This window comes from Lactuca serriola, chromosome 4 (genome assembly GCF_051521515.1).
Source record: "Lactuca serriola cultivar US96UC23 chromosome 4, Lser_US96UC23_V15, whole genome shotgun sequence".
Taxonomy (NCBI): domain Eukaryota; kingdom Viridiplantae; phylum Streptophyta; class Magnoliopsida; order Asterales; family Asteraceae; genus Lactuca; species Lactuca serriola.
The window spans coordinates 4,404,780-4,422,559 of NC_136411.1; the positions used below are offsets into that span (position 1 = coordinate 4,404,780).

The following is a 17,780-nucleotide window of genomic DNA, read 5'->3' on the forward strand; positions in this document are numbered from 1 at the left end:
CTAAGTGAGGCATGACTCTCACTCGTAACATTGCTCTCGGTTCGTTGCAATCGGCCCTCTGAAGTTCCACATACAAGAATGCATGTTCTTGTTCGAGGGTGGTACTTATCATCATTTTCCATTACTAGAAACTTCCCAATCAAATGTGATATTTGATCTAGTGCCATCACTACGCCAATATCACTCCAGTCCTCAAACACCTTCATGTCCATGAACCATGTCCCAAATGATGGTCCAGAAAAACCACTCGGTGTTACTATTGGCTTAAACTCTTTCCTTTTAGGTATATTTCAACCTATAAGTCCTTCACAAGTATCTAGATAGGGTACACACACCTAAGTCTAGGTTGCTACCCTTTACACCCCACTAAGTGTATTCCATTTTTAATTAATAAATTATTAATTCATCACGTAAGGATTACACTACAAACCTCCCTAAGTAGTCATGCTTAATTTCTATTAATATTAAATGGCATATTACTTCCATCCTTCATAATATGTAAACATCCAACAAGACATAACAAGTTAAGGTATTTTACAACTTTATATGATCACGCACATATCATCACTTCTTCATTAAGTCATATTATATCACTAGCTTGCATTGTCCTAACCAACATAGACAAATATTAACAAGACATTTTAGCATGCACACATCATATAAAATCTACACAAGGCACTCTTTCTATCATGATCCTATCACACCCCTTATATCAAAATAGAAAACAAAAGTATAGCATGAACAAAACATAATTCATATCAATACTTCATTCACAATTGGGGTACATGCAATCTATACAACCTAGGTTCATTCTAATCCTTCTAAGTTGTGGAATTTCTAATAAGTACTTTAAATAACCACAAAGATTGACTCACCTTAGTGAAAATGTGTCCTCTCTACATTTCATATCTTATAATAATTGAGGTATCAAGCTTTACCCTAACAAAGCACAAACAATTAAATTATTAGAAGTTTACAAGACCAAAAATAGCAATTCTATACCCCAAACATGCAAACTAGTTACTAGGTCAAATTCTCAGATTCTGACTTGAAACAACAACATGTGCAAGGCCACTTTAGCATCACCAAAGCCTATAGAAGTTACAATTTTATTTCATATTATATTAGTTTAGATTTTTATCTTTTCAAAAAGTGCCCGCACGGTTCCGTACAATTTCTTCTGGAATTTTCTATGAATTTTACAAAATTGCATATTGATGTAGCTAATTTCTGATCAGTCAGTGAAAAAGATTATTTTTACCTTGGATAGAGATAACATCATGTCCTAGGAAAGATTAGGGACAAACTAGACTCAAAATTTAAACTTTGAAAGTTTACGAATCCTGAATCCAAATCCTAATTATTTTTCAAGATTTTTTTAAATAAGGACATAATGAGAATTTTCCTGAATTTCCCAGCTTTGAATATTAAGGGTTAATTGAGAACTTAACCTTTTAAGCGATCACCAAGATCAACTATAAAGATGGAAATTGAGATCTTAACATTAGAAAAATGTCAAGAAGTTAAAATAACAATTTTAACCTCAAACCATGACTTTAAGTACATTGATTTTATGGGAAAAACAAAGTATGTTGCTAAAAGAGGGAACATCATTAAGGCTTGAGCTTCCTCCACCATTAAGCTTCATGAGAAGAATTTTAAGGGTTGTTTTGAAAACCTTTTGGATGGCTCAAAACATGGTATTTTTATAAAAAATTACCCGCTTTAAGCAAGATAGAAATAACGTGAGTTTTAACAATCAACAAAGAAGACAATGTCCCCAAAACATGGAGTATATAAAGGACATGAACAATAAAAGTCTTGAGGGTGTTTACAACAACATTTTGATAGTAATTGCCTTCAAAACACACCCAACAAGCTAGAGATTTACCTTATGAACATTCAAGGATTTCAAGGAGGAATAAACATGATTTATGACACCAAAGAGGAAGAAATTTGACATTACAACTCAATCAATTGACAAGCTAGTGAAGCATAAACTCTTGAGTAAGAAAGAAATTCAGAAAATTTACTAAAAGATTGTTTAAGTTCGGTCCTAGAAGCACTCTCCACAAAATTTCGACACCTCTCCTTGCCTCGAAGAACGACGCCTTGCAGTCTCCCTCTCACACATTTGCTTTTTTTTTTTTTGTTTCTTGTTCGCCAATCACTTCTTTTCCTTTCCTATCTTCTGTTGAATGTTGCTAATCACAAGAGTCATACAAGAAACTATCAAATTCAGTTGCTGATAAAACATACGCATGCCTCAATTACAGACAAACGGACAACCCTTCATTGCATATTAAACCCATCGACCCCATGTCCATGTGTGTGTGTGTTTTTTTATTTTTTATTTTTAATTTTCAGTTAAGCCTCTCAATTGTTATAAGTAGCCCAAACACCCCTAACCCTAATGATTTTACAAATTAAATTTCTTTTATTGACAGCTTGGCCCCTCAATTCATATTAAACCTCTTAATGAATTATACTGACCTCAATTTCCTACAAAATCATTTAACTAAATTATATGTCGGTTAAATATAAATTACTTCTTTTAGATATTACTTAATATATTTTTTTAATTGTTCCACTTTAATAATCTTAGAATTAAAATAGTTTTACTATAGTTAATTTTCAAGTAACGGAAGGATAATGTCATTAACAAAAGGAATTTTGGGTTGTTACAGTACTATAATGCCTAGTTTTTGGTATGCATTTAAAATCATAATTTATTCACTTTCATTAAGGAACTCGATGAGTTGGGAGCCCCAGACTCGTGGAGTAGGAATAATTTGGGACGCGGGTTAAGAAACCTACTCAACGAGTTGGGAGGCCTCAACTCGATGAGTAGGATGATAGAAACAAAACCTTAATTTTCAAGGCTTTGCACCCAATTTAAAGGACTTAATGTTTCATTTTGGCCTCCCTCATCATCCCCTCAGTATAGAGAAAACCCTAATCGTGCCTCTTTCTCCATTTTGAGTGTGTGAGCCTTAAGAAGTGTTCTTTGGTGCTTTTCTTGAAGGAGTGTGAAGTTGGTGGTGCATGGCTGAAGGGAGAAGCTTTAGATCCAGGATTCTCGGTGTTGTTGCAACCATTTGGAGGTATAAAGTCGATACATTGACTATTTATGTACTTGATCTCTTCTTTGAGAAGTCTATGGATTTTAGTAGCTTGTTGTGGTGTCTATTGAAATATAGAAGTGACCCTCTTAAACTTAATCAAAATCTCAGCCTTTCCCTTATCCGCAACCACTCCTTCATCCACAGTTGCGAACAGCAACCGCAGTCTTCGTCATCAACACTTAGTCTTAGTCTTTTATCTGTTTTTCTAAATGTACTTTCTTTTATCCAATGTGTCTTGCATGACAACGTTAAACAGATTGGACATTTATAATCTTTGAGACTCTATAAAAGGAGCTCTCTCTCTTTCTGAATGACATACATCTACACATCTTGAATCTCATATTTCTCAAAATTCATTACTCATCTCCTTCTTACTCTCTAACTTCTACTAAACATAATCTGTAATATAACAGATATAAATCTCTCCTTCGGAGCAAGTCAATCTTGACTTAATCACTAAGTTTGATCTCACTTACTAACATGGTTTGATTGCATTCCTTGTTAAGAATCAACTTAAGTGTATACTTGATATAATACTTGTTGTCATTTATATTTCCTTATATTTCCACATCTAACCATCTAATTATCTAACTCTAACTTTTATTATTGTTGAGTTTTATGATACTTTGAGTTAAACTTTAAATTCCTCAATATAAACTTGTTCTAACGTTTTTTCAAGTGTGTTTCTCAAGTTTTTCTCTCAACAATTGGTATTAGAGCCAAAGTGGTTGCCTTTTGAAGCAAAACTCTTATTTTCAAAAAGCCTTCTATACCACTGAAGCTCATTTCTTAAAAAAAAACTTAAAAAAAAAAAACAAGGAAATATGGCATAATCATTATCTCTCAATGTTTCCAACAGTGTTGGTGGTTCTAATAGAACTCCAATATTGGTGGCAAACGAATATCATCACTGGCCTCAGAGGATGGAGAGATACTTAAGGAGACTTGGAAGAGATGTATAGAGATCTGTAAAAGAAGGGCGACATGTCCCTGTTCTTACACAAGTTCAAACCGACGACGCTACAACTAGACTATGAGGAGGTCAACCAGTCCTTAATTGTCCCACCAAAGATGATCTCGACAAAATGGAAAATGACGCTATTGCCTTTTATGAAATTTCCTGTGGAGTTGCCCCTGACAACTTCGACATTAACATAAACTGCAAATCAACAAAAGAGATCTGGGATGTTCTCAAGAACTTATATGAGGGTACAGAACAAGCTCAAGATAAGAAGCTCACAACCGCACTCAATGAGTTTAACAATTTCAAAGCTCATGCTGGTGAAAGTTTGGAAGACTCTTTCAAAAGGTTCAATTTGTTTGTCACTAAGTTATCTAATGATGGCACGGTCCAAAGCAACCATGAGACAAATCTTCAATTTCTCAATGGTTTGGGAAGACACTGGACGACTGCTAATATGATAGTCCAAGGAGATAGAAAGATTTATTCTTTATCTCTTTACATGCTCTATGGTGAATTGCAAGTACAAGAATCTACCGTACTCAAGGATTATGCTGACTTCGGAGGACCACTTGCTCTCACTACTAGAAAAACAGTCTCTTACGACACACAACGCGTGTCGTAAAACGCTCAGACGACGCGTAAATACGTGTCTAGAAAGGCCCTGTCATAACGAGAGACGACACGCTTTTGCGCGTCGTCTATTTACGATGCGCATTTATGACACACATTTACGACGCACGGTTATGACACGCAATGGGTATCAAGGAAGCCCTGTCATAAAGGAAGACGACACGCATTTGCGTGTCGAAACCTTACGACACACGTGTTTATGGCATACAATGTGTATCAAAAGAAAGACGACACACATTTTTGCGTGTCATAATTTTAAATGTTTTTAAAATTATATATTTTTGATAGATTTACTAATTTTCAAATTAAATAACACATTAAAAGTCTCATCATACAAAATAAAATACCATAAACAATAAAGATAATTCATTGCCCTAATATGTCAAATACAAATAATCATTCCAATAGTAAGTAAATGTAACACATTGCTAATATTACATAATATTTATTATAGAAAACAAAACATGTACAACATTAAAAGAAACCCATGACTAAATTCTCGTTCGACAATCTCCTTTGACAATTTCCTTTCTAAGAGAATAAGCTGAATGCAAGAACTTTGAGAGGCTGCAGGGCATGGAAGGAGGTTGCTAGAGCTGTACGAACCTGCTCAATAGACGTAAATGTTGATTAGATTCATTATGATTCCTAATAGGAGCTAGATATATATGAATGAATAGTAGAGGATTATATATGATCTCAATTTATGTAAGAAATAAAAGAAGGGTCATATGATCTTAACCTTAACACCCTTACATTCAACTAGATGAATTAGCCTCATCATACAAACAATTAATAATTACAACACCTGATATGATGAAGTATGTAATTGGACCTTAACATGTGGTGTGGTTTACAATTTTTTAAAGCACTTTCCCTCGTGACTCTTAATTATGTGGCTAACACTGTACCAGATGTAACTAAACATGACCAGGTCTGTATAAAAAAACAAAACTAAAAGTATGGTGATCTTGCATACAAGCTATGTTTTTTATGTTTTTTATATCCATGCATCGGTGGAGACGTACTCTACAACTTTCATTTAGATAACTAAGGCTAAAAAGTACTTTATCGTAAACTCACTTTTTACGATTTCCAGTTTCATGTCTGTTTTGTCGTGAAACTTCGACATGTCATAACTTCTTCATTATAACTCTGATTTCCGTGTTCTTTATATCCACATAATCTTTTTCCCGACCACTACAACTTTCTTCATAGATATTAGGTCTATCTATTATTTTATTTTTTATGCTTATTTTTATTCTTAACTTATTATATCTTATAAATAAGTATAATGCATGTAAAATCACATAATTCACACAATATTCAAACAATTTCTTTTTATTACATTAAAGTAGGTTATAATTGTTGACCGTAACTATTGCCTCATCATACTAATGATTAGCGTAGAAACACGGGCGTTACATTGTATGACTCTATTAATTGGTTAAAAAAAGGTTAATGGGACTAAATCGACATGTCACTAAACAGTTTGTTCCCTTAAAAAACTCGAAAAAAACTTTAGGGACTGAATAAACAAATTCCAAATATATAGTAGGCCTAATGTGTTATTTTCCTAATAATAATAATAATAATAATAATAATAATAATACATGAAAAAGAATGCTTATCACCGGATGAGGTTTTTGGCCAAGTGGAAAGTTCTTCCTTAATATTTGTCCCACTTCAAATTTTATTGATTTGACTTTATTCAACGGAATACCAACGCATTCGAAAAATTTATAAATTTTCGTTAGAAAATATCGACAAATTTCCGATGACATATAATTCACATCACTAAATTAGGGTTTCGTAGTCCGTCATGGTTCTGACCGGTTTTTTCAGACAAAAATTTTGTCAGTGATTTCTCTAGAAAAGACATGTTTTTCTAGTAGTGTAGTAATATTTTGCATAAAAAGCACAAATTCACCGCTAGTATATATATATTTGATTGCAAAGAAAGCTTTGGACATGTCACTAACAATAACAAAAATGAGATATTTTTGTCTTATCGTTAATAAAGAAAAAATGTGGGAGGGAGTTAAATTGTGTTGGGCCAAATTCATGAAAGCAAAAAAAATCTTAAAATTTGATTTAGTTCCTAATAAATGTTGTTCTCTATTATTTTCTCTCATTTTTGTTTTGTAACACAATAAATATTTAACTTTTAGGTAAAAAAAAATCGATAGATTTAGCTACACATCATGTAAACATTGAGAATGGTTCATTGTTCCATGCTTGTAAATTACCTCACAATTTGCTATTATCTTTCAAGGAAGGTGTATAATTGCAAAAGCATGCAAATAATCTTATAGGAGAAATCAAATTTCTTACTTTTTATTTATTCCTATTTATTTTCTACTCATTATATCGAACACAAATATCAAAATCAACAAAACAAAGGAGGATATTTAATTTATCTTTTTCATAGATTTGCAAAATTAATGTAGTTGTTGAAATATACATACATACAAATGGCTGTTAAAGCAATGGTAAAAAGTAATTCTATTAAAAGCTGGCCCTAATTTAACTTGGAATGATTTCATTAATTCTTTCTCTTCACCGACTTAATTTCATGAATTTAACTTAGAATGATATATCAAGGATGATCGAGATTATCGAATTTACAACTTGTATGCTGTGCTTATACATGCAAAGCTTTTAAAAGAAAACACGAAAAATCATACATTAAAAGGTGAAATTCTTTTTTTTTCCTTCTCTTTGCTCATACCCACTCCGTGTCTTTCTTTGTCTCCTTCTGTGTATTGTTGTAGAGACACTTTCACTAAAACAGGTAAAAATGAAAAAACAAGTGGGAGACCTGGCACCCCAAATAAGTAAGAGTGACCTGATGGATGCTAAGCAGAGGAAAGTATTTTCTTTTTCATGAAAAAATTATCTATTCCTCTATTAGAAATGATAACCAAATAAGGAAATGTGTCAAAGTTATAAACATGCAATCCCTTTACCCAATACAATGCAATACAGTCAAACTATGTCTTAGTTGTAGGCAAATTTTGAATTCATGGACCATTTATAACTTTATGTCTTAGTCCATACGGGCCTAAAATTCCTCTTTATCTTTAATAGATATATTCAGAGACAAAAAAAACCTTTTATATATAATCATCTTGTGTGAAAAAAATATAGGAATCCTAACATTCTTAAGAACATAACACTCAAAGGACTCCAACATTGTGCCAATGTTGGATATTATGCTTTTCTTATCCTTCTGATTATCTTTAACATATATACCTGGACAGAGATGCCAATAGACGGGAGTTAAAAAGAAATGCATTCTTCTACGTACTAAAAACATGCATACTTACTTTCTTAAGATCTTGGTTGTTCAAACAATTATAGATAAAATGTATACGTCCTTGATTCCATCTCAAGGGCATTTTTATTATGGGTCATTTGAACTTATAGGAATGGTTTAGTTTTTAAAAATAAGGTGAAAACGTCTTCTATGTTAGCATTTGATGTTAAAGCCATGGCTTTTCTATGGCTCTCAAATAGATCAAAATGGGGCAAAGGTATGAGTTGGGGTTTGTGGGCTGATTACCCTTTGTAATTCGCCATGTAATTTTGAGCTCTAGTTTCTAATAAAGTGATCTTGCTGTTAAAAAATAAATAAGATATATGTTATTGATATACATGTACATATACATGTCATGTAGAGATACGTACAGAAATAGAGAGAGATGGAAAGATGCTCTGAAGTGGACAGAGACTAAAAAAAAAAAAAAAAAAACTAAACCTGGTGCCTAAATTCCTATAAATGTCTTCTATGGAAATCCAATTAAGCATACTTAATCGTTTTGTTTCATCATTTACAAAGAGAGTGAGGGAGAAAAAAGAAGAAGAAAATGAAGATGATGAATGTGGTATGGACATGCATAGTACTGATTTCTTTAGTAATAGTTGTATCCTCAATTGATGAAGATCGAAAGGTTAGTTCAATTGACTTATTTTTATAAAGAAGATTGTAATTAATTAAAATACGAATTGAAGATAAAGATATTCAACTCTTGAATCTAATGTAAATTTATGTGCAGGTTTTTATTGCTTACATGGGATTTCTCCCGGAAGGAGAATATTCACCTTCATTACATCACTACGAAATCTTGAAAAATATTACCAACCCCAGGTATATGTTTGCATTACATTACATTTTTAGATTTGATAAATACATTTTTTGCTTATGATCTTTAAATGTGACCAGGTTCGCAAGGAAATCTCTAATAAGGAGTTACCAAAGAAGCTTTAATGGATTTGCTGCTTATCTGTCCCAAGAAGAACAACAAAAGTTGGCTGGTAAATTTCTATGACCAGGTTTTACTGCTTTTTTTTTTTTTTTTTTTTTTTTTTCAGTTCAAATCAAGAAACAAAAATACAAGTCTAAGCTTACTCTATCTCCTGGCTGACATGTGGTCTCCCAATGGTCATGCCTTGCCTTTCGTCTTCCTGCAGAGGTGGCGAAATTAAACTTGCACAAAATTAACAAGTAACATAATCACACAAAATTAACAAATGAATACAAAAAATAACAAATGGAGAAACGTGAGAATCTTCGAAATCAAGAGATATAGCAAATGGAGGTTTTGTTTTTTGTAGAGTAAGAAGGAATTAAAAGACTGGGAATGGTAGATAACACTGCTAGGCCAAATTCATGAAAGACGCCTTTATTATTAGGTTTGCCAAATTCATGAGCAAATACATATATATTCACATAGATATATTCTCATATATATATATATATATATATATATATATATATATATATATATATATATATATATATATATATATATATATATATATATATATATATATATGTATATGATGGCTGTTAAGTTACCCACGTATATATGCATTGCTAAGATTGATTAACATCCGATCGAACAGGTTTTGATGGGATCATCTCGGTATTTCCATGTCAAAAGTTGCACCTCCAGACAACAAGGTCGTGGGACTTCATGGGATTTCCAACAACAATCGAACGGAGTCCAAGCGGTGAGAGTGACACCATCATCGGAGTCATTGATGGCGGAATATGGCCAGAGTCGGAGAGCTTCAGCGATGAAGGCCTTGGACCTGTTCCCGAAAGGTGGAAAGGAGAGTGTCAGGGTGGCACAAATTTCACTTGTAACAGGTAATCATTTTTAACATTGGAAGTGATACCAAAGTACGTTTTCTATTTGATCGATAATCATTTTTAACACTAGCTGCTGATCATTAAATTATCAATTAATGCACAGGAAGATAATTGGAGGTCGTTACTATGGAGTCGAATATTCTGTTAGAGACATGCATGGGCATGGGACCCATGTTGCATCTACCATAGCTGGGAGGCAAGTGAATAAAGCAAGTTATTACGGTGTAGCACAAGGAACTGCTAGAGGAGGCGTTCCTTCTGCAAGGCTGGCTGTTTATAAAGCCTGTGACGTGGACTGTAACATGAGAGATATCTTGACAGCTTTCGACGATGCAATATCGGACGGAGTTGACATAATATCTATTTCTGTCGGGAGCAATGATCCGCTTGAGTTTACCTCCGACCCGATTGCAATCGGAGCTTTTCATGCGATGCAGAGAGGTATTCTCACAGTCAATGCTGCCGGGAACTCTGGTCCTGGTTTGTATACAGTCACAGGAGATGCTCCGTGGATCTTTGCTGTTGGAGCAAGTAATACGGATCGAAGAATTCTTACTAAAGTCCTTCTTGGGGATGCTACAATTCTAACGGTGAGTATGTATATATCATTATACTTATTGCTTATTTGTCTTTCACATGAATTTTATAAGTTAATATATAGTTGGATCTAACTAATGGAATATTGTAGGGCAACTCTATTAATGCTTTCCCTTCCAGTAACGAAGAATTGCCTCTTCTTTATGGAAAACAAGTGACAAGCGAGTGCTCTGAAAATGAAGCAAGGTAAACTTTTATTTATTGAATGCATGCAAAAAGAATTTATTTCAAGGCATGCAAATTACTAATAAAATTTTTGTTTGTAGTTATTGTCATGCAAGGTGCTTAGACGGTAGCCTCATTGAGCAAAAAGTGGTTCTATGTGATGACAATACAAACACGGATTCAGTAAAAGCAGCAGGAGCCATTGGTTGTATTGTCCCAAGTCATGGAAAGAATGTCTCTGAGGTCGGACCCTTCCCTATTGCTGCTCTAAATACAAATGACATTAACTTGGTCAAAACCTACCAAAACTCTACCAGGTATGTTTTTTTTTCCTTATTAAATCTCTATAATTTATGTAGTTTCATATTTATGTTTAACGGGTACTTGTCACTTGAACAGATCACCTAAAGTTCAAATCTTCAAAAGCCAAGCTATTAACAATCAAGTTGCTCCTATTGTCGCCTCATTTTCTTCCCGAGGACCGAGCAAATTTATATCTGATATTCTAAAGGTATTTCATAATTCTTATTCTATCTGTTAGTACTTACATAGGATAGGAGTTCCCTTGCAATTTCGTTCTATATTACTAATAATTACCTTGGCTCTGATTTTGTAAATTGCTTGGAATGAATGCCCAAATTTAACATAAAACTTACCAGTTAACCCGGATATTATTAGAATTGTCTATCGACGAATGTGTGGTGTTACATCTATGAGAGTAATGAAATATGTCTTTTTGTTATAGCCTGATATAACGGCCCCTGGTGTGGAAATTCTGGCGGCATATTCACCAATGGCTTCACCATCTCATACCCATATCGACAAAAGCTCTGTGAAGTACAATATCCTATCAGGGACATCCATGGCTTGCCCACATGTTGCTGCTGCCGCTGCTTTTGTCAAGTCTTTTCATCCAAATTGGTCTCCCTCAGCAATAAAATCAGCACTCATGACCACTGGTAAATTTATCTAAGTTTGAGAAAATTCCATCAAACACCCATCCTTTTCCTATTCATCTTCTTTATTGTTTCTCTCTCATTAATGTATGACCTTATTAATGAATGAACTTTGTAAATTAAAGCTCATCCAATTCCTTGTTTTCACTGCTATGTCGTAGCATGGGAAATGAATCCTAACCGGAGCTTAGACGCTGTATTTGCATATGGGTCTGGGCATATTGATCCCCATAAGGCTAAAGATCCGGGCCTTGTGTATGACACGTCTAAAGAAGACTACCACAAGATATGGTGCAGCATATCTCCAAGCATAAATGCTACTTGTCATGCCAATTTGACGCTTAGACAACTAAACTACCCTTCCATGGCGGCTCAAGTTGACGTGAATACTGCATTCGTGGTGTCTTTTCCAAGAACAGTGACGAATGTGGGTAAAGCTAATTCAAAGTATGTTGCATCCATAAAAGGAGGCACAAAGCTCGACATCATTGTTGACCCCAACAATCTACAGTTCACATCACTAAACCAAAGGAAGTCTTTTGTGGTGACTGTGACAGGAAAAGGGATCGAATTGCCACTAACAGTAGAGAGTGTGTTATTGTTATGGACCGATGAAGATGATACTCACAAGGTCTGTAGTCCAATTGTGGTGTATACGGGGAACACCACCAACACCACCTCTGGTGATCAAAGAGCGTCAACATCACCAAAATTTTGTAAAAACTTTCTAATTCTTTTTGTTGGCATTATTATAGCTAACTCTGTTTATATAGTCTAGTAACTAATATTGTCATCGGGCTTTAATGTTAGATAAGTATTTGTTTTTTTCTTTTCCCTTTTAATCTTATTAAGGATGTTAATAAGAAAATTTATCGTTGATACAAAACTATTTCAACCCTTTGGCATTGTTGGAGATAACCATGAAGACATGAAGGTTTGAGGGATTTGTGCACAAAAAACGTGAAGTTTTATTAATCACACAACATCATGTTTTCAACTACATAAGATACACATATATACAATATTATTGAACCGTTGTACACTTTTGAAAGTAATTGTTCCTATCCTAAGTGCCATAACCATTAATTAATCATAACTTCCATTTTTAATAACTAAGAATTGGTAAGTGAGAATTGAAAACTCTTCACCCCAAATTAGGTGGAGAGGCTCTGAATATATAATTATAAAAGTTACAACCTTGAACAATGAATAAGTATACAACTAAGTTCAACACTACTATTGTTTAATATCCCCTTCAAGCGAAACAGTGGCAGACCAATACGAAGCTTTTCCTGAAAGAACTCAAACCGACGGTGTGACAGAATATCAGCCACTTGAAGCTTGGTAGGAACAAACTTGGTGTGAAGATTGTTGGATAACACAAGCCCGCGAATGAAGTGATAGTCAAGGTAAACAGTGGCGAGTCTAGAAAGTAAAATCATGTGGTTCACTAAGTGGGTTCAGTAGACAATGAATATATATATATATATATATATATATATATATATATATATATATATATATATATATATATATATATATATATATATATATATATATATATATATAGTCATATGTCTATCCCGTATAAAGCGGGAGAGGAAACGACGTGGTAAAAACACCTCTTTGTTTTGCCTTTTTTCTTTTATCTATGTTTAACTTATTTTGAACTATTTTTATTGGATTATATCTTAAATGAATTGAATATTTGGCCATAAAATATAAAATGTGGTCTTTAAGAATCTTGATTTATACCTTTTTTTTTTCAAAAACATAAAATTGATTTAAGGTAGTTCACTTTAAATATTTAAGATAGGTCACAATTTATATTTATCAATGAACTCTTATAAGGAAAAGAAAATTAGGTGGGCCAAGTGACCCACCTTCAATACACGTAGACTCGCCCCTGAAGGTAAATGTGCTTAGCGCGTTTGTGACAAACCAGATTATGAGTAAGAAACAGAGCACTTTGATTGTCACACAACAACATCAGTCGATCTAGTGGAAGTGCATGTGTAACATCCAAAAATCGAGACCCAATTTTTTTTTTTTATATTTCATGTTACTTAATAATAGTTCACGGAAAACATCATTGTTATCGTTTCATATTACTTAATAAAATAGTTCACGAAAAACATCATTGTTATCGTTCAAAACATCAAGTAAAAATCACAAGTCTTGAAAAACCATGACTTCAAGTGGTAAAATGTCAGAGTACAATCTCAGGTTTCTCAAATGCGGAAAGTCATGTGTGTAGGTGTGATGCGTTGCTACCCCGCCGGCTCCTTCCCCTTGGATGAAGAGGTACCTGGAACCAAAACTAAAAATTGTAAGCACAAAGCTTAGTGAGTTCCCCCATCATACACATACCAAACAATGCATAATCTTCGGTATCTTTCAACCGATAACTATCGGCATAGCCAGGAGCTGGGCTCCTCCTCAGTATCTTTCAACCGGTAACCGGGAACTATCCTCCCCTTCAGTATCTTTTAACCGGTAACCGGGGGCTACCCTTCCCTTCGGCATCTTTCAACTGCTACCCAGGGACTATTTCACCCCTACTACTGCTAACACATATCAAGCACAGTAAACATATCAAGCACAATAACCATGTCAGGAACAATAATCGTATCAGGCACAATAATCATATCTCATATCAACACTAGATAATCATCACAAAGATGATCATCTAAACAACACTCTTACTTGTGGGCCCGCATTATGGTTGTAGACCCACCCCTACTAGGAGAAAACTCAGCTCAAAGTCGTGTGATGTCTACACTGATCTCGGTATGAAAACCAACTCTTCTCAAATCCTCAACCCCTACACAACAACTTTTCTAACTTATCAATTCATACTCGTAACCCTTACAAGGGTCAACTCAAGTGCAAGACAAGGTCAAGGTCAACACCTTGGTCAATGGTCAATCTAATGTCTTACTCTTTCTATAAAAAAAATTGGATTAACCGGAGCTAAAGCCCACCAGAATGGCTATTCACATGACGGATCATTCAATTATGTACCCTCGTAGGAGTATTGAAGACTTGTTGGTTAAAGTTGGGAAATTTGTATTTCCGAATGACTTTATAGTTCTAGATATGAAGGAAGATGAGGAATTGCACATAATCTTGGGAAGACCTTTCCTAAGCACCGCATATGCTGTGACATCCATAGAAATGGTGAAAACTTTAAACTTTAAAAACCATCCCAAATATCATAATAGTTGAGGTGGCATTGGTGATTGAAGCTTCGTGTTCCTTAACCCAGGTGGCCAACATGCCTTTCATAGCAGACTCAGAAAAAGATGCCTGAGTAGATGAGGAGGCCATAAGCTTGTCTAGCTTTTCATTCAGCTCCTTGAGATGCTGCTTGGTGACAGGGGCATCATCATCATCATCATCGCTTTGCACCATGTAGGGACTATAATAGAAAGAGTCAAATTCGACTTCCTCACCTCCAAGAACTATGGTGGTTTCTGTTGATGGTGTAGGAGAGAGAGGTTTTGAGATAACAGGGGTTTCAGCCACTGAGCTACGAACCCCCGTATTAGATATGTTGGCACGAACCTCAATTTTAGTAGTGTGGGTAGCAGTGACGGTGCTTGCTTCAGAGAATATTGGAGTAGGAATGGGAATAGTTGTTATGGGTTGGGAAGTGATAACAGGTGAGATTGAAGTTATGGATATTGGGATTGAGATAGGTGGAGGTGAAGGTGGGTTGGAGCGAACTGTTACCTCATGCGTAGGCAAAATTGGAGGTGTACCACCACGGACCGAAACTTCATCATCTGAGTCAGAACTTTCGCTTTTGCTTGTTGGAGTGTTCGGCTGCTGATCTGAGGAAGTGTAGTTTGAATCACTGGTGGAAACATGTCGTGTTTTCTTGTCCATTTTCTTAACCTTTTTCTTCATGGTTGTAATGGAGTTGCCTTCTCATACTTTCGCTTCCTTGGAGTGGTCACCTTGGACACTTGATCCTTCTTCTCCTGCTTTTTCAAATCAGGCTTTTTGCCCATTTTTGCTGGTTTATCAGCCACCTTGTAGACTTGCCATTTAGGTCCTAGCTTCGGAAGGTGTCAAGATACTGACTTAACGGCGTGAATCTTATGTCCACGTCGTGGATTTTTAACACATCACTTATGTAGACTTTCCATCTGCATTTTATCCTTGAGAAGTGTCCTAGATCACATTCACGTCATAAACCTTCATGTTCATGTCGTGGAGCATGCTTGGCTAGGGTTTCTGCCACATGTCATGCTATTAGACTACTACATCTTCGGAAGATCATATATTTTGCATAAGAACTTTGTTTTTAATGTTCTTTATATATCCACACGTAGGTATTTATGAGTACTACAACTCTCTTTTAGATTCCTATAGGTAACTCTCACTATATTTTAACTTCTTCTTATTATAGAGATTTGTAATGTTAGAGTTTATCATAACTTCTTTACGTGAAGTTAGATTGAGATTTATATGGACGTATACTTTTATTTGTATTATAAAGTATGTACGGAAATTCATACTTGCATTAGAATATACCATGGACCACATAGTAAGTTTGTCACATTACTTGTTTGACACAATCACATTAATTGATTAACATAATCACATGTGATTGTTGTTGACCTATTATGACTGGTGTTACACCAAGGAAAAAATAAATATTGATAACAAGCATGAAGAAGGCTAAAAATAACATATCCACAACATCAGATGAAACTATGGCATCTATATACTGACACTGCAATGCTCAGCTCTTTGCTGTTGGGGCTCCTAAGCAGAATATGTGACATCCCCAAAATCTCGGTTTAACATTATCTACGTCTTTCGTGTTGATCACTAAGGCTAAATATCACTCCTTCGTAATTTCACTATTTACGTCACGTTGTGCCACATCGGTTTTGTCGCGAAACTTCGACATGTCATAACTTCTTTGTTATAACTCGGATTTCGGCATTCATTATATCTCCGGAATCCTTGTTTCAACCACTGCATATTCATGCAAAGATATCGGGCATATTTCACACTTTAATTTTGACGCTTATTTTATTCTTAATTCATTAAATTATAATAATTAAGAAAATAAACACATAATTCACAAATAATACATTCTTATTATTTCAAATTGGGTTACAAAGGTTAACTTAGACTATTACATTGCTAAAAATGGCAAGCCCAGAAACACGGGCATTACAATTCTCCACACCTTAGGATGATTCCATCCCCGGAATCACACATCAGCAAACAAATGCGGATAGCGACTCATCGTGTCACTCTCCGTCTCCCAGGTGAGATTTGGCCCATTCACGTATTTCCAACGGACAAGCACTAACTCAACCATCTTTCGTCGCAACTTCTTAGTATTTCGGTCAACGATTGCTTCCGGTTCTTCGATCAATCTCTTGTTTTCATCAATTCTTAACTCCGAAAGTGGAATCATGTCGGGAACTTCTCCCGTGAACTTCCTCAAATACCACACATGAAAAGTGTTATGAATTCCATTCAGTTCTTCTGGTAGTTCGAGCTTGTAAGCTTGGTTTTCAATTCTCTGAAGAACTTTATACGGTCCAATAAACCTTGGACTTAACTTTCCCCTTTTACCAAATCTTATAAGTCCCTTCCACGGCGAGACTTTAAGCAAAACCGAATCTCCAACTTCAAAAGTCATCGGTCTTCGCTTTTTGTCAGCATAGCTCTTTTGACGATCCTGAGCTGCTAACATTCTCTCCCTAATTATTTTCAACTTTTCAGCAGTTTGATGGACTATCTATGGTCCCATAAACTGCTTTTCCCCAGCCTCAAGCCAACAAGACGACGTATGACACTTCTGCCCGTACAAAGCTTGATAAGGTGCCATCTTATTGCTCGAGTGGAAACTATTATTATAGGAAAATCCTACCAATGGTAAATGTTCATCCCAGTTACCTTGAAATTCTAAGGTACATGCTCTTAGCATATCTTCAAGTGTTTGTATCGTCCATTCGCTCTGACCATCAGTCTGCGGATGGTAAGTTGTACTTAAACACAACTTGGTACCTAATTCCTCTTATAGACTTTTCCAAAATCATGAGGTGAAACGACTGTCACGATCTGACACAATCATTAACGGAACACCGTGAAGCCTCATAATTTCCTTCACGTAAGAATTCACAAGCTTTTCCATAGACCATTTCTCATTGGCT

General features: G+C 35.0%; 1 protein-coding gene across 1 annotated transcript; it reads left to right on the forward strand.

The window, feature by feature from the left end:
- Positions 1 to 8,500: 8,500 nt before the first annotated feature.
- LOC145097997 (subtilisin-like protease SBT4.4) lies at positions 8,501 to 12,425 on the forward strand. The gene is made up of 11 exons (XM_079035685.1): positions 8,501 to 8,606; positions 8,665 to 8,672; positions 8,778 to 8,869; positions 8,945 to 9,036; positions 9,628 to 9,874; positions 9,981 to 10,467; positions 10,566 to 10,660; positions 10,741 to 10,956; positions 11,039 to 11,150; positions 11,385 to 11,598; positions 11,757 to 12,425. Exons 1-11 carry the CDS (start codon positions 8,501 to 8,503, stop codon positions 12,371 to 12,373), a joined length of 2,286 nt encoding a protein of 761 aa, XP_078891811.1. The 3' UTR covers positions 12,374 to 12,425.
- The last annotated feature ends 5,355 nt before the right edge of the window (positions 12,426 to 17,780 follow it).

Bases quoted from the DNA above. Each gene is read 5' to 3' on its own strand.
- LOC145097997 (XM_079035685.1), top strand. From the start codon at position 8,501: ATGTCTTCTATGGAAATCCAATTAAGCATACTTAATCGTTTTGTTTCA. The intron at 10,468-10,565 runs GTGAGTATGTAT...GGAATATTGTAG, and splicing joins GGGATGCTACAATTCTAACG to GGCAACTCTATTAATGCTTT. The intron at 11,599-11,756 runs GTAAATTTATCT...GCTATGTCGTAG, and splicing joins ATCAGCACTCATGACCACTG to CATGGGAAATGAATCCTAAC.